Genomic DNA, 26,486 nt, shown 5'->3' on the forward strand with positions numbered 1-26,486 from the left:
TTGTTCCTAAGGCTTGATTTAGATGTAACTAAATTAAGCCTCTTATAACTGCTCTATAAATAAATGTTATTTCACAAGTTGAAGATTGCTTTTTTAATGATTACAGAATCTGGGAATAAAGGGAACAACATCTGGTGTAATGACTGTAAGGTATTTGATGTGGGTTTCTTTCTTTTTTTTTTTAAGATTTTATTTATTTGACAGATCACAAGTAGGCAGAGAGGCAGGCAGAGAGCGAAGGGAGGAAGCAGGCTCCCTGCTGAGCAGAGAGACTGATGTGGGGCTCGATCCCAGGACGCTGGGATCATGACCTGAGCCGAAGGCAGTGGCTTTAACCCACTGAGCCACCCAGGCGCCCCTGACGTGGGTTTCTTATATATGCTGTCTGAAACGGGGTGGTGGGGGATGAGGGGAGAGTGTCTACAATTTGTCTCATTAATTATAAAGATATAATTGAAGCATCCTTTAAATGGCTAGGAGGGTAAAATAAGATGAGGAAAATGTTGGAAAATGTCTAGTGCTCGAAGATTGGCAGTGGGAATAAAGACGGGTGTAGGCTTGCTCCTTACCTTGATTAAAAAGAACCACCCGGAGTCTGTGACGCACTGTGCTGGGATTGGCCCTCTGCAGCCACCGTCCCTGAACTGAGCTTTGGGTCTCCTAGCAACAAGCGGCGGTAGCCGGGCAGGAGTTGGCTTGGGGGTGAGTGCGCAAATGAGGGCTGTACTCGGGACTGCGAGTGCGCCTGGAAAGGCCCTGGGACCTGGGGTTCCTGCTTTCTAACCAGGCCGGATCCTGTGTGTGGACTTCGAGGAGGGGCGGGGACTGGAGGCGGCTTACCTGCCCTGGGTGGAGAGTTGCTGCAGAGAACACCCCCCCCCCCCGCCCCGATCTTCAAGGTCTTCAGACTACCCTTTGGCCTCTGGACCTCAGTGAAAGCGCTTAGGAAAACCAAGGGCACGAATTAGAGGTAGAGTAGAGGGGCGCCTGGGTGGCTCAGTTCTTAAGCATCTGCCTTCGGTTCAGGTCACGATCCCAGGCTCCCTGCTCAGGGGAGAGTCCACTTCTCCCTCTCTCACACCCCTGCTTGTGTTCCGTGGCTCACTGTGTCTCTCTCTGGCAAATAAATAAAAATCTTAAGAAAAAAAAAAAAGACATAGAGTAGAAATTATGTTGTTTTTAAAGTTCATTTATGAACCTAACATCTAACCTGGAGCTCGAACCCAGGAGACCCAGAGATCAAGAGTCACGTGTTCCTTGGACTGAGCCAACCAGGCGCTCAGACATGATATTATTGAGACACTGCTCATAGAAAAAGATTCGGCAGTTTGTAGCTATAAGTTAATAACATCAAGCGCCTAGTAATATATATTTTTAAAAGATTTTATTCATTTGACAGACAGAGATCACAAGTAGGCAGAGAAGCAGGCAGAGAGAGAAAGGGGGAACCAGGCTTCCCGCCAAGCAGAGAGCCCGATGCAGGGCTCCATCCCAGGACTCTGGGATCTCGACCTGAGCCGAAGGCAGAGGCTTTAACCCACTGAGCCACCCAGGCGCCCCAAGCGCCTAGTAATATTGTTCTTAATCGCAGATACATTAAATTTGGGGTGGGACGATGCATGTCGTTGCAGTTGAGACCTGTGGAGAATCTCCTAAATTGTACCCTGAAAAGGCAGAATGGAGATGTCAATGCCCCCACCTCAGATATGTGTAGAAAAAACTCTGGCTATTATCAAACCGGATATTGCGGACAAAGAGGAGGAGATACAAGATATCATTCTCAGATCTGGATTCACCATTGTTCAGGTAACTCAGGGCATGATGATCATGTTTCTTTTTCTCTCTTTGCTCATTAAGAAAAAAAGAAAATGGGGGCGCCTCGGTGATTTAGTGGTTGGGGATCTGCCTTAGGCTCAGGTAGTGATCCCAGAATCTTGGGATCTGGCTGCATTGGGGCTCCCTGCTGAGCAGGGAGCCTGCTTCTCCCTTTCCCACTCCCCCTGCTTGTGTTCTCTCTCTCACTGCTCTGTCAAATAAATCTCTTAAAAAAATTTTTTTAATGCTTAAATATGTTAACCTATTTAGTGTCTTAGTACTTAGTACTAAACTTAGGTTTATTTTAACTTTATGTATTTATTTTTTAAGATTTTATTTATGTGTCAGGGTGAGAACAAGCAGGGTGAGCAGCAGACAGGAAGCAGGCTCAGGAAGCAGGCTTCCTGCAGAATAGGGAGCCAGATGTGGGACTCTATCCCAGGACCCCAGGATCATGACCTGAGCCGAAGGCAGCTGCTTAACCCACTGAGCCACCCAGGCATCCCTTATTTTAACTTTTAAGTGTAAAAGTTGTATGTGTTAGTTTTAATTTTTTTCATACTTCAAAAGGATATAAAATGAGAATTTTAATTCCTTTTCCCCCTCTGCTCTAACACCCAAGTCTGTCTCCAAGGAAAGGCATCTTCTTAATGCTTTCTGTCCTTGCAGGATTTTTTTTTTTTAAGATTTTATTTATTTACTTGACAGACAGAGATCACAAGCAGGTAGAGAGGCAGGCGGGGGGGGGGGGGCGGGGGGGGGTGGAAGCAGGCTCCCTACTGAGCAGAGAGCCTGGGATCATGCCCCGGGCCGAAGGCAGAGGCTTTAACCCACTGAGCCACCCAGGCGCCCCTTTGCAGGATTTTTCTAAGCATTTACAAACATTTCTTCCCCCATGAAACAGGACAGTCCTCTTCCCTTAACTTCTTTACAGAGTTGCTCTGATAGCATTCCATGTTAGTATGACTGAATCGCTCTCATTTTTCTTCAGTTCTGTGTAATATTCCCCTTTGAATGAATGACAATTTATTTACTTGTTCCTCAATTGATGGACTTTAGACTGTTGGTATTATTTTTCAGTTATTAAAAACATTTAATGTTTTAAAGCCTTATTCTGCAGTTGGTAGAGGTTTGAAAATGTATGTAAAAAGAGCCTTGTTAAAGATTATCAAATAGAATGAAATATTTTGAATACTTTTTGTATCATCCCTATTTGAAAGTACAGGTTTTTTCATTCTCATATTTGTATAGTGTCATATTGTCTATTTTGTCAGTGGGTTTTTTTTTTTAAGATTTATTTATTTATTTATTTATTTATTTATTTATTTATTTAACAGACAGAGATCACAAGTAGGCAGAGAGGCGGGCAGAGAAAGAGGGGGAAGCAGTCTTCCCGCCGAGCAGAGAGCCCGATGCGGGGCTCGATCCCAGCACTCTGGGATCATGACCCGAGCAGAAGGCGGAGGCTTTAACCCACTGAGCCACCCAGGCACCCCTTGTCAGTGTTTTTTTTTTTTTTTTGTCAGTGTTTTTAAAAAGAAAACAGGGGGGTGCCTGGGTGGGTCAGTTGGCTAAGTATCATGGTCTCAGGGTCCTGAGATCAAGTTCAGAATTGGGCTCCCTGCTCAGCAGGGAGTCTGCTTCTCCCTCTCCCTCTGCCCCTCCCTACTGCTCACATTTTATCTCTCCCTCTCTCCTTCTCCCTCTCTCTCAAAAATAAATAAAAGGAAAAAAAAAACCCTTCAGTCTTCAGGAAAAAAAAGGGATTTCAGCTGAACTTAGAAGGATAGGTAAAGGCTCAGAGTAAGAATGATAACAAGAAAGTGTAAGGAAGTAGTGCAGGAATGTATAATGAAATATTTAAAAGACTCAGATAAAGAACTTTTTAATAAGTTTTTAAAAAATTATATTTATTGGGGCACCTGGGTGGCTCAGTGGGTTAAAGCCTCTGCCTTCAGCTCGGGTCATGATCTCAGGGTCCTGGGATCGAGCCCCGCATCGGGCTCTCTGCTCAGCGGAGAGCCTGCTTCCTCCTCTCTCTCTCTCTCTGCCTGCCTCTCCGCCTACTTGTGATCTCTGTCTGTCAAATAAATAAATAAAATCTTTAAAAAAATTATATTTATTTATTTGACAGAGGGAGAGAGACAACGAGAGAAGGAACACAAGCAGGGAAGTGGGAGAGGGAGAAGCAGGCTTCCTGCTGAGCAGGGAGCCGGATTCGAGGCTAGAACCCCAGGACCGTGGGATCATGACCTGAGCTGAAGGCAGATGCCTAACCGACTGAGCCACCCAGGTGACCCTTTAATAAATATTGCTAGGATTTTTACCCTTAATCAGGGTAAACTCCAAACAGATCTAAGATTTAAATATTTTAAAATTAAACGATATAAATTCTAGGGGCACCTGGGTGGCTCAGTCGGTTAAGCCTCTGCCTTCTGCTCAGGTCATGATCCCAGGGTCCTGGGATTGAGGCCCTCATTGAGCTCCTTGCTCGGCAGGGAGCCTGCTTCTCTCTCTGCCTCTGCCTGCCACTCTGCCTGCTTGTGCGCTCCCGCGCTCTCTCTTGCTCTGACAAATAAATAAATAAAATCTTTAACACTTTAAAAAAAGGAAAAAATGATATAAATTCTAGAAGAAAAGATGCATGAATTTCTTTTATTCTTGGAGTGGGACAGCCGTCTTTACTATGACTTATCATCTGGGAGCCATAAAAGAAAAGATTGACAAGACTATAAACATAAAAAACTTAGCATAGCCAAGTAAACATCATAAAGTCAAAATGTGAAAGCACATGACAAACATGGAAAAAAAGATTCTCAATTCATAACACAAAGGGCTAATCTCCTTTAAATATATAAAGAGTTCCTAGAAAAAGATTTTAAAAATCTATTGAAAATGGGTAGAACAGGGTTGCTTGGGTGGCACAGTTGGTAGGGCATCTGCCTTTGGCTGGGGTCATGATCCCAGGGTCTTGGAATTACCTCCCCCCATCCCCCATTGGACTCCCTGCCAGCTGAGGGGGAGGCCTGCTTGTGTTTCCTCTCTCTCTGTCTCTGTCATAGAAATACATACATACATACATACATACATATTAAAAAAAAAAAGAAAAAGAAAGAAAATTTTTTAAAAAATAAAACAACACTGAGGGGTGCCTGGCTGGCTCAGTTGGTAGAGCATGCAACTCCTGATCTTAGGGTTGTGAGTTCAAGCCCCACATTTGGTGTAGAGATTACTTAAACATAAAATCTTAAAAAAAAAGAAACACTAAAATACCATCTAGCAAAATCATAAAGGTAAACCTCTATGGAAGGGAATCTTGCAGTTATCAAACAGTATTATAAATGCATCTACCCTTCGACTCAGCAATTTTTTTTTTAAGATTTTATTTATTTATCAGATAGAGATCACAAGTAGGCAGAGAGGCAGGCTGAGAGGGGGGTTGGGGAAGCAGGCTCCCTGCTGCGCAGGGGCTCCATCACAGGACTCTGGGATCATGACTTGAGCTAAAGGCAGAGGCTTTAACCCACTGAGCCACCCAGGTGCCCCTGACTCAGCAATTCTAATGATGGAATTCCTTCTGTGACCCATGTATTAATATGAAGTGTCATATATACAGATTATTTTTTGCAGCATTTTTTTCCACTTTTAAAAATTTAAATTCAATTAATTAACATAGAATGTATTATTGGTTTCAGAGGAGGTAGAGGTCAGTGATTCATCACTTTTATGTAATACTCAGTGTTCATTATATCACATGCCCTTCTTAATGTCTATCACCCAGAGCATTATTCATTTTTGAGCAAAAGATTGAAAACAACCTAGCATTCAGAGATTGGTTGAATAAGGACTCCTGGGTGGCTCAGTTGATAGAGCAATGTGACTCTTGATCTTGGGGTTGTAAGTTCAAGTCCCATCTCGGGTGCAAAGATTACTTGAAAAAAAAATCTTGGGATACCTGGGTGGCTCAGTCAGTTAAGCATCTCCCTTCAGCTCGGGTCATGATGGTGAGGTCCTGGGATTAAGTCCCACATCTGGCTCCTTGCCGAGCAAGAAGCCTGTTTCTCCCTCTGTCTGACTCTCCCCCTGCTTGTGGTCTCTCTCTCACAAAAACAAATACATAAATATCTTTTTAAAAAACCTTAAAAAAAGGATTAGTTAAATAGACTGATGAAGCCATAAAATTGAATACTCTGCAACTAATTGTAAAATGAAAAAAGAGGAACCTCTCCATGTCCTGTTATGGGAAAAAAAGGTAACAGAACTGTGTACAGCAATCTTTTATGATAGAGAAAAGTAACATATTCATATTCATATTTGCCAGTATTTGCAAAATGAAACGCTGGGAGATTAAAAAATGGTTGCCTATTGGAGAGCAAGGAAAATCAGGGTGGATTAGGACAGGGATAGGAATGTAATTTTTCAGTATATACTTTATTTATTTATTTATTTTTAAAGATTTTATTTATTTATTTGACAGACAGAGATCACAAGTAGGCAGAGAGGCAGGCAGAGAGAGAGGAAGGGAGGCAGGCTTCCTGCTAAGCAGAGAGCCCGATGCGGGGCTTGTTCCCAGGACCCTGAGATCATGACCTGAGCCGAAAGCAGAGGCTTTAACCCACTGAGCCACCCAGGTGCCCCAGTATATACTTTTTTTAAAAAAATATTTTATTTATTTATTTGACAGAGATCACAAGTAGGCAGAGAGATAGAGGGGAAGCAGACTCCCTGCTGAGCAGAGAGCCCCATTCGGGGCTCGATCCCAGGACCCTGAGATCACAACCTGAGCCGAAGGCAGAGGCCCAACCCACTGAGCCACCCAGGCGCCCCCTCAGTATATACTTTTTTATAGTGCTTTGAATTTTTTATCCCTGTAAGTATACTCCCCATTACATTTGGGGAAAAAATCAATTGAATGAAGTATACAAATAAGATAAAGCTATTCTATTTAAGTTTTTCTAGAAGTCCATCTTTTTAAAATAATTAGTGAAAACCTTAAGTAGTTCACATTAAATATGCCTAAGAATCACAAATACTGACACATCTTAATTTTAAATAATAGAATACTAGGATTATACTAAATCAGGTGGTTTTGTAACTTCTCCAATTTCTTTCTCTTGATTATATGAATTTCAGTATAAGAACAGATACAAGCACCTGTTTTGAAGTAGCTGGTCCTTGAATGTTAATTAGCATAAATGCTAATGTTTAGGGGCACCTGGGTGGCTCATTGGGTTAAAGCCTCTGCCTTCTGCTCAGGTCATGGTCCCAGAGTCCTGAGATTGAGCCCCGCATCGCATCGGGCTCTCTGCTCAGCAGGGAGCCTGCTTCCTCCTCTCTCTCTGCCTGCCTCTCTGCCTACTTGTGATCTCTGTCTGTCAAATAAATAAATAAAATCTTTAAAAAAAAAATACTAATGGGGCGCCTGGGTGGCTCAGTGGGTTAAAGCCTCTGCCTTCGTCTCAGGTCATGATCCCAGAGTCCTGGGATCAAGCCCCACATCCAGCTCTCTGCCCTGCGGGGAGCTGCTTCCTCCTCTCTCTCTGCCTGCCTCTCTGCCTACTTGTGATCTCTGTCTGTCAAATAAATAAAATCTTAAAAAAATAATAATTAAAAAAATTAAAAAAATAAAAAAAAATACTAATGTTTAGCACTTTCCCAAGTCAGCAGTAAATTTTTTACCAAAGGAAGCTTTGGTATATTGCATGCTTCTTTTTGTTTTAATTGTGATAAAAATATACACAACATAAATTTTACCATTTTTAAGGGTACAATTGAACAGTGTTAAGTACATTCCCTTTATTGTGCAGCCATCACCACCATCCATCTCTAGAACTTTTTCACCATCTGGAACTGAAACTCTGTACTTACTACTCACTAACTATTTATCCCTCTTCCCAGTCTCTGGTAACCACTATTCTGCTTTTTCTGTCTCTCTGACTTTAACTATTCCAGATATCTCATGTAAGTGGAATTGTACAATATTTATTCTTTGTATCATGTACTTTTAAAGTAGGCTTTTTGTAGTTGGAAGTCCGTTGAACCTTAGGCTTTCTTGTTGCATATAGGGAAAACCTGAAAAATGACGCATCCTTTCAATAGGTGGCAGTCTTTCCTTTGTTACAAACTAATGGTTGCCTTTCTGATATTATTTAAATACAGCTTACCTTTGTGAAAATATTCACCTGAATTCCAAAAAATTTACCTGATCTAATTTTTAAAAAGATTTTATTTTTAGGGATGCCTGTATGGCTCAGTGGGTTAAGCTTCTGCCTTCAGCTCTGGTCATGATCCAGGGTCCTGGGATGGAGTCCCACATCAAGGGCGAGCTCAAGCTCCTTGCTCAGTGGGGAGCCTGCTTCTTCCTCTGCCTGCCGCTCCCCTTGCTTGTGCGCATGCTCTTGCTCCCTCTCTTTGACAAATAAATAAAATCTTAAAAAAAAAAAGATTTTATTTTTAATCGATCTTCAGCCCCAGCGTTGATTTTTAATCAACCCAGAGACCAAGAGTTGCATGCTCTACTAACCAAACCAGCTAGGAGCCCTGACCTAAATTTAAAGTAAACAATGGAATTACTGATTCATTATCAAATTTTTAAAAAGATTTTATTTATTTGAGAAAGAGAGGGAGACAGAATGAGTGGGGTGGGGAGGAGCAGGCTTTCTGCTGAGCATCAACCCTCACCCTCACCCCTGCCCGAGTGGGGGGAACTTGATGCCAGGACTCTGAGATCATGATTAGAGGTGAAGTCAAACACTTAACGGACTGAGCCACCTTAAGAGGAGCTCTTAATTTTTATAATTATGCTCCATTAGACAGCATATCTGTAGCAGGTGGCTTCCTTTGCTTGTTAAGGGGTATGTGATAAGGGCTTACATTATAACAGATGACATTTTTATTTTTATTTTTTTTCAAAGATTTTGTTTATTTATCTGACAGAGAGAGAGAGATCACAAGTAGACAGAGAAGCAGGTAGAGAGAGAGGGGAAGCAGGCTCCCTGTTGAGCAGAGAGCCTGATGCCGGGCCTGATCCCAGGACCCTGAGATCACGACCTGAGCCGAAGGCAGAGGCTTAACCCACTGAGCCACCCAGGCGCTCCGAAATTTTTATATTTTAATGCAGCAACAAAAAACCGCGTACCAGTATGCCTAAGAATCACAAATAATGATGCATCTTATTTTTTTTTAAGATTTTATTTGACAGAGACAGCGAGAGAGGGAACACAAGCAGGGGGAGGGGAGAAGGAGAAGCAGGCTTCCCATTGAGCAGGGAGGCCAATGCAGGGCTCCATCCCAGAACCCTGGGATCGTGACCTGAGCTGAAGGCAGATGCTTAATGACAGCCACCCAGGCGCCCTGACACATCTTATTTTTAAATAACAGAATCAAGGATTATATAAAGCAGGTGGTTTTGTAACTTTTCAAAGTTCTTTTTCTTGACTCTATAAATTTCAGTATGTGAACAGATACAAGCACCAGTCCTGGACTGGTGAGAATGTTGTCAGTAGAGCCTATTTGCAGCAGTCTTGACCCACCTAGGTAAGCATCTTCCCATTTCTTGCTTTGGACAGTTTTGATTTTGTAGTACAAACCAAGCAATTTTGCAAGTTTCTGAAACCTGAGGGGACATGATTGTTTTGGAAGGAGCTTTAAGAGGTCACTTGGTAAATATCACGCTGTACTACCAGGAAAAATCTAACACACTTTAGAAAGATAGCTTTCTGCGTTAATCATGGAGATTTTTAGCCTTGACCTACCAATTTATTTCCATTCTCATCATCCTTATTCTAGCTAGAAGTTTTTCTTGGTGACTAATTTGCATCCCTCTGTTGTATCTTGAGTCTTTTCCTTCATGATCCGCCATACTGAACTGACAAACAGTAGTAATGGATGATTTTTAAAAAGCATTCAAATAGCTGCTTTTGGAGAAGGATAATCTCCAGAATGGCGGGTTGTACTTTGGTGATTTTTTTACTGATTCATTCGTATAATCTTATTTGTGAAGAAAATAACGTTTACTTGCCCTCAACATTTTATGTTCTTTCAAATTGAGAAACTTAATGCCAAGTATTTTAAGATCATAGTGAATACACATATTTATGACAGAACTAGAATAAAGATTACACAACTTTCACATTCAACGGAAAAACTTGTTTACTGCATTACTATACAGTATATTATTTCTAAGTACCACAATGAGACCAGTTCCCTAAAATAATATGTGAAAATTTCATAATTAATAGGAAAATATCACAAATAGATAAAGGTGAATTTGGAATATTCTGAAGTCCAATTTTGTTACTTCAATGTATACAAAGTATAAAAATGTTGATGACAGTAGTCTTTTTACTTTAAGAAGGAGATAAACTGAATTTGTCATCAATAAACCATATGTAGAGGCGCCTGGGTGGCTCCATCATCAAGTGTCTGCCTTTGGCTCGGTTCATGGTGTCCTGGGATCGAGCCCCAGATCAGGCTCCCTGTTCAGCCGGAAGCCTGCTTCTCCCTCTCCCATTCCCCATGCTTGTGTTCCCCCTCTCACTTTCTCTCTCTCTGTCAAATAAATAAGTAAAATCTTAAAAAAAAAACAAAAACAGGGGCACCTGGGTGGCTCAGTGGGTTAAAGCCTCTGCCTTCGGCTTGGGTCATGATCCCAGGGTCCTGGAATCGAACCCTGCATCAGGCTCTCTGCTCAGCAGGGAGCCTGCTTCCTCCTCTCTCTCTCTGCCTGCCTCTCTGCCTACTTGTGATCTCTCACTGTCAAATAAAAAACAAAAACAAAAAAACCATATATTGAAGTAGGCTGCCAGATAGGAATAGTCTTTCTTTCTTTTTTTTTTTTTTTTAAGATTTTATTTATTTATTTGACAGACAGAGATCACAAGTAGGCAGAGAAGCAGCCAGAGAGAGAGGAGGAAGCAGGATGCCTGCTGAGCAGAGAGCCCGATGCAGGGCTCGATCCTAGCACCCTGGGACCATGACCCGAGCCGAAGGCAGAGGTTTTAACCCACTGAGCCACCCAATCGCCCCAGGAATAGTCTTTCTTAAGTACGTTAAATAGCTGTTTTTAACTGAAGTGTAATTAACATTCAATGTTCTAATAGTTTCAGGTGTACAACATAGTGATCTGACAATTCTATACTCCAGTCAGTGGTTACCACAGTAAGTGTGGTCACCATCTGTCGCTGTATGACATTATTGCAATATTATTAACTCTTTTCTCTATGCTGTACTTTTCATCTCTCTGACTTACTACTCATTTTGTAAGTAGAAGTTCCTACCTCTTAATTCCCTTCATCTGTTTCACCCCTGCCTCCTACTAACATTCCCTCTGCCAACTGTTCTCTGTGTTTAAGAGTTTGTTCATTCGGGGGCACCTGGGTGGCTCAGTGGGTTAAAGCCTCTGCCTTCAGCTCAGGTCATGATCCCAGGGTCTTGGGATTGAGCCCCGCATCAGGCTCTCTGCTCAGCGGGGAGCCTGCTTCCTCCTCTCTCTGCCTGCCTCTCTACCTCCTTGTGATCTCTGTCAAATGAATAAATAAAATCTAAAAAAAAAAAAAAAGAGTTTGTTCATTTGTCTTGTTAGATTCCACATATCAGTGAAATCATGGTAATTGTCTTTCTCTGTCTGATTTATTTCATTTACTATAATGCCCCCTGGGTCTGTCCATAGTGTCACAAATGGCAAATTCTCATTCCTTTCTGTGGCTGGGTAATATTCCATTGTATATATATATATACCACATCTTTATCCACTTATCTGTAGATTGATCCTTGGGTTGCTTCTATGTCTCAGCTACTGGATTTTTTTTATTCAAGAATTTATTTATTTATTTGACAGAAGAGACAGCGAGAGAGGGAACACAAGCAGAGGGATTGGAAGAGGGAGAAGCAGGCCTCCCACCGAGCAGGGAACCCGACATGGGGCTCGATCCCAGGACCTGAGGATCATACCCTGAGCTGAAGGCAGATGCTCAACGACTGAGCCACCCAGGCACCCCTCAGCTATTGTTAATAATGATACAATAAATGTAGGGGTGCATATATCTCTTTGAATTAGTGGTTTTGTTTCTTTGGGTAAATACCCAGTAGTGGAATTACTGGATCATATGGTATTTCTATTTTTAGTTTTTTGATGAAACTCCATACTGGTTTCCACAGTGGCTGCATGAGTCTGTATTCACATCAACAGCACACGACAGTTGGTTAAATAACTTTGAGAAGTTTATGTATAGCCTACATTTAACTTTATCTCTCCCTTTCTTCATAATAAAAAAAATCTCAAATTTATAATCAAATTTGTATTAATTTCAAGTTATTAATTATTTAGTGAGTTATTATTGAACTGTCATTTGAAATACTTTTGTTGACTTTGTTTCTCTTATAGAGAAGAAAACTGCATCTCAGCCCTGAGCACTGTAGTAACTTTTATGTGGAACAGTATGGGAAGATGTTTTTCCCCAATTTAACAGCTTACATGAGTTCTGGACCACTTGTTGTCATGATATTAGCTAGACATAAAGCCATCTCTTACTGGAAAGAACTTTTGGGACCAAGTAATACCTTAGTAGCTAAAGAGACTCACCCAGACAGGTAACTTTCCTAGGGGGAAAAGTGGAATCCAAGTATAAAAATAAGAAAACAACAACTACAACAACAGCAACAACAAAACCAAAAGTGATTTCATTGTAATAGGAATTTGTTTTCAGTTGAAAATTTTCCTAAGTCAACTTTTTGTATTTTCTGGTTGGGATGGGGTGGGGTCAGTTTTACATTTTAGCTATTTAAATGTCCATCTTAATAGCAAATACGCTAAAAGGTCTCAGGGAATGTCTGATTTGTATTTGATTAGACTAATTTTTCTCATCCTTGAATTAAACTGCCACCTAAGTAGGATTTTTCATAAGAAAATTGGCATGGCTTTTTAAAATAATATTGTTTATAGAAGGCCAGAGAAACAGATTTTTAGCATTATCATTAAAGTTTGGAAATGCAAGGACATTGAATTCTTGCATTTTTTAATATATTTTGCCTTTTCACTTCTCACAAAACAACACCTCTTCACCCAGAGAACTCCTATTTCCCGGTGTATCCTCCTGCAGATTTAAATATATTTGACCCTCATCTAGGTAGATTTAAGCTAAAATTCAAAATAGATTAAAACCTCCATATGTGAGAAGTGGCAGTGCTTCTGTAAAATTCCTAAGTAGAATGCATATGTAAAGAGTAAGGAAAGGATATCACACTGGATGGTCATCATCTCTAACTTACTTTTAGTTTAAGGGCAATTTATGGCACAGATGACCTAAGGAATGCACTTCATGGGAGCAATGATTTTGCTGCAGCAGAAAGAGAAATTCGATTCATGTTTCCTGAAGGTGAGTTGCTGATGAGTAATTTAGTCAAGTGCATCTCACTATTGTTTGCTTTTTCTTTTATTTGGGTGATGTACCTGGGAAGGAAGATAACAGGGTTTTTCTCCAGTATATTTTGCCATATTTTGAAGTTACAGTTACTTACAAACTTGAGGCCAAGAATGGAAAATTCATTATTTCCCTTAGAACTAAATTGTGTCCTGTAGGGAATCTGTTGAGAGGAGTTTACTTTTTTCTTTCTTTTCTCTTGCACTAGCCATGTTTAGGGTTTCTCTTCTCCTTTGTTGCAATTCCTTAGGTGCTCCCTAATGCACCAGTAAAGTTTGTTACACATGAAAAAAAGACTCTCCCTTGGAAATTATGATAGATTTCCCATTTTTTCTAATACCTTACTGTTTGCCTAATGAACGCTTATGCAGTTGTGAAATTAGTAGGTCTCAGACCGGTTTTTTGTTTCCATCCTGTTATGGAAGTCATAAACCTTTTAGAACTGGGCATAGTAAGGAACAGCATTGAGGTTTTTAGTTTGTTATCAATATTTTTAGATCCAGAAGAAAATTTGGTGATTTCTGTTGTAAAGAAAAAGATGTAAAGCATTGGGAAACTTTGAATATTTCTTTCTTTCTTTCTTTTTTTTTTTTTGGCCTGTTATTTTTCTTTTAAGTCATTTAGGCCTATTCTTCAGTATTTTCTTTTTTTTTTTTTTTAAGATTTTATTTATTTATTTGATAGACAGAGATCACAAGCAGGCAGAGAGGCAGGCAGAGAGACAGAGAGAGAGGAGGAAGCAGGCTCCCTGCTAAGCAGAGAGGCCGATGTGGGGCTCGATCCCCGGACCCTGGGATCATGACCTGAGCCGAAGGCAGAGGCTTTAACCCACTGAGCCACCCAGGCGCCCCTCTTTAGTATTTTCTACTGATGATTTATTCAAAGAAAACTGAAATCTGTCTTAGAGATTTAAAAGTCCTGATTTTTTTTTTAACATTTTATTTATTCATTTGACAGAGAGAGACCACAAGCAGGCAGAGCAACAGACAGAGAGGGGGAAGCAGGCTCCCCGCTGAGTAGAGAGCCCGATGTGGGGCTTGATCCCAGGACTCTGGGATCATGACCTGAGCTGAAGGCAGAGGCTTAACCCACTGAACCACCCAGGCGCCCCTGATTTTTTTTTTTTTTTTAAGATTTTATTTATTGAGAGAGAGAGCATGAGCCTGGAGGAAGAGAGGGGAGGGCAGAGAGAGAGAGCGGGAGCAGAGAAAGAGGGAGGAGAAGACTCCCTGCTGAGTGGGGAACCTGCCAAAGTGGGGCTTATCCCAGGACTCCCAGATCATGACCTGAGCTGAAGGCAGTCGCTTAACAGACTGAGCCACCGAGGTACCCCTAAAAGTCCTGATTCTTAAACAAATAAAAACTGAGTTTTGTTTTGTTTTTTAAAATACTGATTTAAAGGTTTTTTTTTTACTTTCATTTTTAAATTTTTAAGTAATCTCTGTACCCAGCGTGGGGCTTGAAGTCATGATCCTAAGATCAAGAGTTGCATGCTCCACCCACTGAGCCAGCCAGGTACCCCACAAAAACTGTTTTATAACTATTTGTACACAAAAGGTGTACAAATTTAAGTACCTACTTAAATATTTTAAAATATTTATTTTATTCTTACTGATCTAATTTCTATCACATATCTCTTCCATTAGGTTTTCTTTGGAATTGTTTATTGTGGAAATTTCAAATATAATCAAAAGTAGACAGAATAGTATAATATACCCCTGATGAACCTATCACCCAACTTAAATAATTGTGATCAGTCTTATTATATCATCTATAACCTCTGCTTCTATTTCTAATGCTTCCATATTATTTTAAAGTACATCTCAAACATGAAATGTCTTTTTAATGTGATAGTACTTTATATTTAGTCCTCTTAGTGAATTATATTTTTCCTCTGACTCCAGACATCTAACTTCTTTCTGTTTTTTTCTCTTCTCATCAGTAAAATACAAATATTAGTAGTACCTGCCTAGCTAGGGATATTGTTAGGGTTGAATATATAAATGCATGTAAAATTCTCAGAGTGTTTTGTGCATATGTGCTCAACTATTAACTGCTATTACTGTTTTATTTTCTCTAGTTTTTGTTTTTTTATTTTGTTTTTAGAAGCTTTTCTTACTCATAGGGTTATATACCTAAGCTATTCTCTTAGATTACCTTTGGTTTTACCTATTGATTTGTCTTCTAGACATAAGTTTAAGAGACGTAATTAGAGGGGCACCTGGGTGGCTCAGTGGGTTGAGCCTCTGCCTTTGGCTCAGGTCATGATCTCAGGGTCCTGGGATCGGGCCGGCCCGCATCGGGCTCTCTGCTCAGCGGGGAGCCTGCTTCCTCCCCCCTCTCTCTCTGTGCCTGCCTCTCTGCCTACCTGTGACCTCTGTCTGTCAAATAAATGAATAAAATCTTAAAAAAAAAAAAGAGACATAATTAGACATTTGAGAAGCAGAAGTTGTGGGATAAATATAAATGATTAATTACCTACCACACTGCAGATCTTCTGCTATGAGAATATGAAGTTCTTTGAGTAAATTCTCAGAGTTTAGGATATGGGCTTCCTTTTGCTTAGAGGTCAGTCAGAAGAACTATGTGCAAAACCCTATAGGATGATTCACTCAAAAAAGTCACAAAGATATTAAGAGTTCCTAACCCTTGAAAAATGTAGCACCCTTACCTCTCCCTTTCAAAAGAGATGGCTAATTCAAAGCTTTGCTATATTTTATTCCTTCAACAAATTTATTGAATTGCCTACTATGTGCCAGAAATACAAAGATGAGTATTTTAACAAAAGAAGTACAATTCTTATACACTGAAAGGCATAAAACATTACCAAAAGAACTGAAAGACTATCTAAAATAAATAGATGTCCCAGTCCCATGTTGATGGATCAGAACAGTCAGTATTGTCAGGATGATGGTTCTCTCCAAATTGATCAATTAATTTAATACACTTCCTATCAAAATCCATACATTCTTTAATGTAGAAGTTGGCAAGCTGATTCTAAAATTTATCTGAAATTGCAAAAGATTTAGGCAAGGTAAAACAATTTTTAAAATGAAGAAATAAGTTGGAGAATTTCCACTAATCTTTTTTTTTTAAAGATTTTATTTCTTTATTTGACAGAGGGAAAGATCACAAGTAGGCAGAGAGACAGGCAGAGGCGGGGGGGAAGCAGGCTCCCTCTTGAGCAGAGAGCCCGATGCAGGACTCGATCCCAGGACCCTGGGATCATGACCTGAGCCGAAGGCAGAGGCTCTAACCCCCTGAGCCACCCAGGCGCCCCACTTCCACTAATCTTATTTCAAAATTTACTATGAGACCACATGAATTAAGACAATATAGTACTAGACATATAGATCAATGAAACACAATTGAGAATCTAGGAATAAATCCTTACATTTATGGTCAGTTGACTTTCAAAAAAAGTGCCTAGACAATTTGATGGGGAAAGGGTGGTCTTGTCAACAAATGGTGCTAGGACAACTGAATATCCACATGTAAAAAGAGAGAAAGAACACAGATCCTTGTTTCACACCCCATACAAAACGTAACAACAATGGATCATAGACCTAAACATCAGAGCTAAAAATAGCTAGAAGAAAAAATGGAAAATCTTCATGATCTTGAGTTGGACAAAGGGTTTTTTCATATGATATCAAAATCATGATGAATAAAAGATAATATTGGTAAGTTAGACTACATCAAAATTAAAAGTTTTTATGTTTCAAAAGCCATCATTAAAAATATTGAAAAGATTAGCCACAGACTGGTAGGAAATATTTGCAAATCATATAAAATAAAGGACTTTTATAGGATTTATAAAGAACTCTTATAATTAATTCAATTTAAAAAAGGCAAACAATTAAAAACCAGGCAAAAGATTTGAATAAGCACTTCATAAAAGATACACAAATGGCTAGTGAGCACATGAAAAAGTGTTAAAACATAATCACTGGGCAGGGGGCACCTGGGTGGCTCAGTGGGTTAAGCCTCTTCCTTCAGCTCAGGTCATGATCTCAGGGTCTTGGGATCAAGCCCCACATTGGGCTCTCTCCTCAGCAGGGAGTGTGCTTCCCCCTCTTTCTCTGCCTAACTCTCGGCCTACTTGTGATCTCTGTCTGTCAAACAAATAAATAAAATCTTTAAAAAACAAAACAAAACATAATCACTGGGGAAATGCAAATTAAAATCACAGTGAGATACCACTGCATACCTACTACAATGGATTATAATCAATGGCAAGGATAAAAAGATACTGGGATCCTCATACATTATTGTAAAATGATAAAGCCACTTTGGAAAACAGTTCGTGGTTTCTTAGAATGTTAAACATATGCTTACCATGTAACTCTGTTGCAATTTCACTCCTCTTAGAATTTACCTATCCAAGAGAAATGAAAACATAAATCTACATAAAGACACATGTGAATGTTTATAGCAGCATTATTTAGTATAGCCAAAAACTGGAAACAATTCAACTATTTATTAATGGTTAAACAAAATTTTGGATAGCCATACTATAGAATACTATTCAGCAATTTAAAAACAAACTACTGATACATGCTACAACATGAACAAAACTCAAAACATAATGCTGAAAGAGTCCAGGCACAAAAGACAACATACATGATCTGTTTATATGAAATATCCAGGAAAGGCAAATTTTTAGAAATAGAAGCTCAGTGCTTGCTAAGGGCTGTGGTGGGAATGGGAAATTGCAAATAGGCACAAGGGAACATTTTGGGGTAGTGAAGTGTTCTAAAACTGGATTGCACATACACACACATACGCTAAAAATTTATTGTATACTTCAGTGGGTAAATTTTATTATATGTGAATAGGCCTCAATAAATTTTCTTAGTAAAATTACAAAAAATAGATAAGGTCCCTTCTCCCTTGGAGTTTACATCTAATGTTCAGAAGATAACTATTAAACAATAATTACCCAAATAATTGCACAGTTATAATGACTGTATAATTAGTTACTATGTGGTAAGTGTTATACAAAGCAATTTTAGGGTATTATAAGAAACTATGATAAGAAAGGTCCAACTGACACAGTGACATGAGATCCAGGGAAGAACATTCTAGCAGATTGAACAGCATGTCTCTCTCAAGTAATGAGCAAGAGAGAATGTAACATGTTGTATAAACAAAGGTCAGGGGAAGATAAATATGAGGTTAGAGATTTAAGTAGAAATTACATGGTATAGACTCCTATGGGACTGTAAATGCAATGAGGAACCAATGAAGCTTTTTAAGGGTGGGAATGGCAATAATCAATTTTCATTTTTATTTTTTTAAAAGATTTTATTTATTTATTTGACAGACAGAGATCACAAGTAGGCAGAGAGGCAGGCAAAGAGAGAGGAGGAAGCAGGATCCCTGTCAAGCAGAGAGCCCAATGTGGGGCTCGATCTCAGGACCCTGGGATCATGACCCGAGCTGAAGGCAGAGGCTTTAGCCCATCGAGCCACCCAGGTGCCCCTCATTTTTATTTTTTTAAAGATTGTATTTGTTTGAGAGAGGGAGAGAGCACAAGTGAGGGGAGGGGCAGAGGGAGAGAGAGAAGCAGACTCCCTGATAAGTGGAGAGCCCAACACGGCTTGACAGGGGGCTTAGTTCCAGAACCCTGGGATCATGACCTGAGCTGAAGGCAGACACTTAACCGACTGAGCTAGCCAGACACCCCTCAATTTTCATCTTTAAATATTACAAAGGGGGACGCCTGGGTGGCTCAGTTGGTTAAGCGGCTGCCTTCGGCTCAGGTCATGATCCCAGCATCCTGGGTTCGAGTCCCGCATCGGGCTCCTTGCTCGGCGGGGAGCCTGCTTCTCCCTCTGCCTCTGCCTACCACTCTGCCTGTGCTCGCTCGCTCTCTCTCTAACAAATAAATAAATTTAAATAAATAAATAAATAAATAAATATTACAAAGGGCCTGGGTCCAGGGTACAGTAAACATGGTAAGTGTGGTCTTAACTTTCATGGAACTTACAGAGTAGAAGAGACAGATGACAAATATTTGTGTAACCAAAATAAAACAAAATTATTATAGTGATCAGTACAAAAAAGAGTGCTGTAATGAGACTAATAGGAAAGGAACTTACTCAAGTCCTTTAAGACATCTAGCTTTTCCTGGCATCCTGATGAAGGACTCTCTCATTGTTAGTTGTCTCATTGGGACTGAGCCCATACACTAATCACACAGAAATCTGTCTTCCCACCCTCTTTTTCCTTGGGCCAGTGATGACTTAAATCTGAAGACATGAAACCAGCAGCTTCACATTCTCATCTTTATCAAAAGTTGCCCATTGATGACATATAAAAATGAAAATAGTCTGTCAGCTAGGTCCCGCTCACTCCTTCTCTTGTCCTTCTCCCTTCTATCCCACTTAGGCCCCTTGTCCCATGAGCAAGTGGTTTATTTCCCTGCCTTCCATGAAAGTGCCTCTTTCTTCCAAAGATCAGTCCCTATCCCCTGGAAAACTCATCCATTAATAAAGCTATTTAAAGGGAAAAAAATGTTGCCCATTGAATGAGGTCAACCTCAAAAGACTAAGACTTATAAAATACATTCTTCCTGGTATAAATAAATTCTTTGTTGTACTGCAAGTCTGGTTGACATACATTAGTGTTTGAACAAGACTGAAAAGGCTAAAATTTTCCTCAATCTTAAATAATTTATTTAAAAACCTGAAAAATAAGAGCAGGAATGTGGCATACAAAAACAGTTTTTATGTGCATATTCAGTAGTTTATAAGGGAGTGAGAACTATGTGTTATTCACTGTTGTATCTATGCCACTTTGTAAAGTGCCTGCTATTATGTCGGCAAGAATTAGTTGTTGAAATGAATTAATCGCCTAAATTTTACATGTTCTTCATATATATATATATATATATATATATATATATATATATATATATATTTGTAAGTGGCAAGGATCAGAGATCCACTAAAAGTAGATTTATTTATTTATTTATTTATTTAGTAAATTAACATATAATGTATTATTTGTTTCAGGGGTACAGGTCTGTGAATCATTGGTCTTACAAATTCACAGTGCTCACCATAGCACATACTCTCCCCAATGTCCGTAACCCAGCCACCCTATCCTCCTCCCCCCACCCCCAGCAATCCTGTTTGTTTCCTGAGATTAAGCGTCTCTTATGGGGAGGGTATGCTCTGCCTCTCAAATTCTTCATTCATATTTTTCTTTTTCATGACATTGTCCATTGTAATATTTACTGTAAAAAATATGGAAATGCAAATGCAGACAAGGATGTAGTAGAAAACATAATCAGAATCCTATACATGTTCAACCTTAGCGGGGTTTTTGGGGGGTTTTCTTGCTTTTTTTTAAAGATTTTATTTATTTATTTGACAGACAGAGATCACAACTAGGCAGAGAGAGAGGCAGGCTGAGAGAGAGAGAGAGAGAGAGAGAGAAGCAGGCTCCCTGTCGAGCAGAGAGCCTGATGTGGGGCTCGATCCCAGGACCCTGAGATCATGACCTGAGATCATGACCTGAGCTGAAGGCAGAGGCTTAACCCACTGAGCCACCCAGGCACCCCAACCTTAGCGTTTTGATATATTTTTTTTTGCCGATCTTATGTGGTCTTATTATTTCTCTGTGTGTGCTTGTGTGTTTTTGAACACACTATGTATGCTATGTATCTAGTTCTGTTGCCCTTTTGTTAAAAAAACAAAACACAAACCTTTATAAGTATCATGCCACTAAAATTTCTTTCTTTGTAATGATTATATTTCATCATTTGTGTTAGTTTTAATGGGAATACATTTGTATTTGCAGTGATTATTGAACCCATTCCAGTTGGACAAGCTGCTAAGGATTATTTGAATTTATATGTAACACCAACTCTGCTTGAAGGACTCACAGCACTTTGTAAGGAGAAACCAGCAGATCCTTTTGTAAGAAATCTTTTTATTCACAATAAAGAAATTGTCTATAGTCTTCATATTTAAAACATTGTATTTTTTTCACAGAAAACATATTTATTTACATCCCTAGATAGTTCAACATTGCTCAGTCAGGTGGAAGAATAGCTGGGTGGGAAGAACTAGGATGGTATCCAGGGCCAAATGTCTTCCTTGTTTCTTCCTTATAGGTACTCCCACTCATTTGAAGACTCAGAGATAATCAAGGAAGGTTATTTCATTCATTTTTTTTTTTTTTAAGTAAGCTATATGCCCACCATGGGGCTTGAACTCACAACCCCCAAGATCGAGAGTGGCATATTCTTCCCACTGAGCCAGCCAGTCACCTCAGGGAAGGTTATTTTAATATCAGCCCTGACAAAATAGTGTCTCCAGCCTGTGTTACCATTCTGAAAGGGAATCCCCTTTGGAAGACAAAAGATTTAATCTCTCCTACTAACTTTGTCACTTTTACCAAAAACAAAAGATAAGGTTATTTCTTTTTTTTCCTTTTTATTTATATTACGTAATCTCTATGGCCAATGTGGGGCTTGAACTCATGATCCCTGAGACAAAGAGTCACACACTCTACTGACTGAGCCAGCTAGGTGCCCCTAGGCAGATTATTTCTTTAATAACTCCTTTTCATTGTGACAATAACATAGTTTACTTAGTAGGAAACCTGATATTACTGAAAAATATAAAGATGATAAAAAGATACCCCTGGTTCCATTTCCTAAACATGGTCGTTGAAGTCATCTTGCCTAGATTCAACTCTGACTCCAGACATCTAACCTCTGAGTTTTTCTCATCAGTAAAATGCAAATAGATTAGTACCTGCCTATGTAGTAGGAATATTGTTAGGATTAAATGTATAAGTGTATGTGAGGGCACTTGGGTGGCTTAGTTGTTTAGGCATCTGACTCTTGATAATAGCGCAGCTCTTCATCTCAGGGTTGTGAGTTCAAACACCTCTGGAGCCTACTTAAAAAAACACACACACACCAAGAAATATGAATGCATGTAAAATTCTTAGAGTGTCTGGTGCATATGTGCTCAAATGTTAACTGCTATTATTTTGTCTTTTCCAGTCCTGTTTTTTCTTTGCTCAGGTTTTATTTTTTTATTTCTATTACTATATATAAACATCTATCCCATAAATATCACTATATTTAAATATATATTTTATAGAAATTATTTTAATAGTTAAGTGATTTCTTTTATTACCCTTATCATACTTCTTTTGCTATTTGAGTTGTTTGCTATTATAAATAGTGTAACAGCAAGCATCTTTGAGTATAAGGCTTTTCACACAGAGATTATATCATTTGGAAAGAGATCAAAAAGTACAGGGGTGCCTAACTGGCTTACTACTAGAGCACGTGACTTGATCTCAGGGTTGTGAGTTGAAGTCTCAGCTTGGGCATGGAGCCTACTTAATAAAATAAAAAATAAAAAAATTTAAAAGGTAGAATTATAATTCAAAACGTATGAAAATCTAAAAAAAATGTTGCCCTTGGGACACCTGGATGGCTCAGTTGGTTGGGCATCTGCCTTTGGCTCAGGTCATGATCCCAGGGCCCTGGGGTCGAGTCCCACATCGGGCTCCTTGTTCAGTGGGGAGCCTGCTTCTCCGTCTACCTGCTTCTCCCTCTGCCTGCCGCTCCCTCTGCTTGTGTTCTCTCTATCTCTCTGACAAATAAATAAATAAAATCTTTTTTAAAAATGTTGCCCTTAACTTTCTTTTCTAATTAATTTTTTGAGTAGGTAATATTTAGAACAGTTTTTTTTAGTAAGCAATATTTAAATATGGTATAAAATTCAAAAGTTACAAGAAGATATATCATGAAGAATAACTCTCATTCTTATTTCTGTTCCTCAGTCATTCAGTTATACTTCCTGGAGTCATTCACTCTTAGCAGTCTCTATATATCCTTTCAGCAGAGAAAATCTGTACATATATAAGCATATATATTTTTACTTAAAAACATGTACATTTACAAATGCTAGCTAGTAAATATGCCATTTAATTCTTTTTACCTTATTTACACAATATATATTATAAATTATTAAATAACACCACAACCAAAATTGCCCTGTTTTAAAAGAACAGCTCATGGCATTCTCTTGAATTGATGTTTTACAGCTTATTAATTAGTCACATATAGATGGTAGTTTAGGTTGTTTCTACGTTTTTATTACTATGAACTGCCAACAGTAAATATCTTCATTCATGTCTGTATACCATATATCTATGAATAAATTCCTACAAATGGAAATACTAGTAAAAAATAACGTTTTTTTTTTAAAAGAATGTTTTGATGTGTTTGATGTGTGCATTTTAAATTTGGGTAAGGGGGCGCCTGGGTGGCTCAGTGGGTTAAGCCTCTGCCTTTGGCTCAGGTCATGATCTCAGGGTCCTGAGATTGAGCCCCACATTGAGCTCTCTGCTCAGCAGGGAGCCTGCTTCCTCCTCTCTCTCTGCCTGCTGTTCTGCCTACTTGTGATTTCTCTCTGTCAAATAATTAAATAAAAATCTTAAAAAAAAAAAATTTGGGTAAGTATTGCCAAATTTTGTAGTGGTTATACCATTTTATACTCTGATTAAAAGTAGATGAGAGGGCATTCCTGGATGTCTCAGTCAGTGGAACATGTGACTCTTGAGCTCCAGGTCACAACTTCAAGCCCCACATTGAGTGTAGAGTTTACTTAAAAAAAAAAAAAGAGATGGGGTGCCTGGCTGGCTCAGTCAGAAGAGCATGCGACTCTTGATCTTGAGGTCATAAGTGTGAGCCCCACCTTGAGCATAGAGATTATGTAAATAAATGAAAAACTTAAAAAAGAAGAAGAAAGAAAATTCTCCAAATTTATTTTTCATTTTCATGATTGTTTTATATATTTAGAGCCTCTTGATATTCCATATGAGTTTGAGGATTGACTTTAACATTTTTGCAAAAACATTTTTGGGAATTTCGTACGGATTGGATTGAATCTGTAGCTCACTTTAGGTAGTAATGACATGTTAACAGTATTAAGTCTTCCAGGGCACCTAGCTAACTTGGTCGGTGGAGCATGGGATGTTTGATCTCAGGTTTGTGGGTTTGAGCCCCACGTTGGGTGTAGAGATTACTTAAAAAATAAAATCTTAAAAAAAAGAAAAAAAATAGTATTAAGTCTTTGTATCCATGAACACCGGTTATCTTTACATTTACTTGGGACTTTAAATTTCTTTCAGCAACATTTTATAGTTTTCAGTATGCAAGTTAGTTAAATGTACTCCTAAAGTTTTTTTTAATGCTACTGGGATGGAAGCGATTTCTTATTTTCCTTTTGTGTTGTTTATTGCTGATATATAGAAACACAAAAGATTTTTTTTAATTTTTTATTTTTTAAACATGTAATGTATTATTAGCCCCAGGGGTACAAGTCTGTGAATCGCCAGGTTTACACATGTCACAGCACTCACCATAGCACATAACTTCCCCAATGTCCATAACCCAATCACCCTCTCCCTACCCTCCCCTCAACCCTCAATTTGTTTTTGTTTTTTTTTAAAGATTTTATTTATTTACTTGACAGACAGAGATCACAAGCAGGCAGAGAGGCAGGCAGAGAGAGAGGGGGAAGCAGGCTCCCTGCCGAGGAGAGAGCCTGATGTGGGGCCGAAGGCAGAGGCTTAAACTACTGAGTCACCCAGGCGCCCTCTCAATTTGTTTTGTGAGTTTAAGAGTCTCTTATGGTTTAGAAACACAAAAGATATTTATGTTAATCTTTTTTTAAAAAATATTTTATTTATTTATTTGACAGAGAGAGAGAGATCACAGGTAGGCAGAGAGGCAGGCAGAGAGAGAGGAGGAAGCAGGCTCCCCACCGAGCAGAGAGCCCGATGCGGGGCTCGATCCCAGGACCCTGAGATCATGACCCGAGCCAAAGGCAGAGGCTTTAACCCACTGAGCCACCCAGGTGCCCCTTTATGTTAATCTTTTAACCTACAACTTTGCCCAATTCATTAGTTATAATAGCTTTCCTTGGGATTTTCTCTAAATAGGATCATGTCAACTGTAAAAGGAGATAGTTTGACTTCTCTTCCAATTTGGATCTATACTTGACAATCTTGCATAATGTAAAACTTAGTGTTTCAGTTTTTTGTTTTTTGTTTTTTTAGAGTTTATTTATTTATTTGACAGATGGAGATCACAAGTAGGCAGAGAGGCAGGCAGAGAGAGAGAGAGAGAGAGAGAGAGGAGGAAGCAGGCTCCCCGCTGAGCAGAGAGCCCCAATGCTGGGCCCGATTCCAGGACCCTAGGATCATGACCTGAGCTGAAGGCAGAGGCTTTAACCCACTGAGCCACCCAGGCACCCCAAGTGTTTCAGTTTTTTAATGGTTATTTTCTCATTCTCAGTGATTTTGTAAATTAAGTTTTAAATGAGTTTTTTTTTTTTAAGATTTTATTTATTCATTTGACAGATAGAGATCACAAGTAGGCAGAGAGGCAGGCAGAGAGAGAGGAGGAAGCAGGCTTCCCGCCGAGCAGAGAGCCCGATGTGGGGCTCGATCCCAAGACACAGGGATCATGACCTGAGCTGAAGGCAGAGGCTTTAACCCACTGAGTCACCCAGGCGCCCCATAAATTAAGTTTTAAATTGATATATATTTATACTACTTATAGTGTGAGTTTGTATATACAGTGTATATTTATATCATTCATAATATATATTTATAATTTATAGTGTATGTATTTAAATGTTTATTACAAGTTTTTTTCTCTGTTTTCCTTAGATTTGGCTAGCTGATTGGCTACTGAAAAATAATCCCAACAAGCCAAAGCTGTGTCACAATCTGTCTGCAGAAGAACCTTGAAGTTCCTCAAAGAACAAATCACTATCTTACTGTGAAAGACATGCTTCTACTTTAAAACAAACCTTCCTAAGGGGTTTAAGTAATTATGTGTGAAATGAGTTGTTTTTAAAGATGTTTTAAACAAATGACTGTGTTTTGTGCATAAGATAGCATTACCTAAGGTAAAATATAGCTTTAGGGCATGATTTTTTGTTCTCTAATAAGAAAATTGATTTTATCCAGAAGTATTTAAAATGTTAATGAAACAAATGTATTTTTTTTTGTGATCATAAATGGGCATCCAGTTAGGAGAATGATTAATTTATATAAGACACGTTAGAAACAACTGAAGATGAAAAGACTATGTGCCAAGAAGAACCTGCTTTCGATTCCTGGGCCTCTTGACACACAGGCAAGGGTAGTGGCCACGAAAATGCCACTAGGACAGGGTAGCTGAAAACACATTTGATGGTGTGT

General features: G+C 39.2%; 1 protein-coding gene across 2 annotated transcripts; it reads left to right on the top strand.

Annotated features, from left to right (window-relative positions):
• Positions 1-660: 660 nt before the first annotated feature.
• On the top strand, positions 661-26,259 carry NME5 (NME/NM23 family member 5). Of its 2 annotated transcripts, none has more exons than XM_080804896.1 (6): positions 661-702; positions 1,632-1,806; positions 12,200-12,405; positions 13,090-13,190; positions 21,045-21,163; positions 25,950-26,259. In XM_080804896.1, the coding sequence occupies exons 2-6, from the start codon at positions 1,678-1,680 to the stop codon at positions 26,028-26,030; spliced, it is 636 nt and encodes a 211-aa protein (XP_080661022.1). In that variant the 5' UTR covers positions 661-702; positions 1,632-1,677; the 3' UTR covers positions 26,031-26,259. The 2 variants fall into 2 exon arrangements, with proteins under 2 accessions (XP_080661022.1, XP_080661023.1); XM_080804897.1 differs by having other exon boundaries at positions 699-970.
• Positions 26,260-26,486: the final 227 nt, after the last annotated feature.

The sequence above is a fragment of the Martes martes genome (assembly GCF_963455335.1).
Source record: "Martes martes genome assembly, chromosome: 5".
In the NCBI taxonomy this organism is placed as follows: Eukaryota; Metazoa; Chordata; class Mammalia; order Carnivora; family Mustelidae; genus Martes; species Martes martes.

Bases quoted from the DNA above. Each gene is read 5' to 3' on its own strand.
- NME5 (XM_080804896.1), top strand. From the start codon at position 1,678: ATGGAGATGTCAATGCCCCCACCTCAGATATGTGTAGAAAAAACTCTG. The intron at 12,406-13,089 runs GTAACTTTCCTA...ACTTACTTTTAG, and splicing joins AAAGAGACTCACCCAGACAG to TTTAAGGGCAATTTATGGCA. The intron at 21,164-25,949 runs GTAAGAAATCTT...TGTTTTCCTTAG, and splicing joins AGAAACCAGCAGATCCTTTT to ATTTGGCTAGCTGATTGGCT.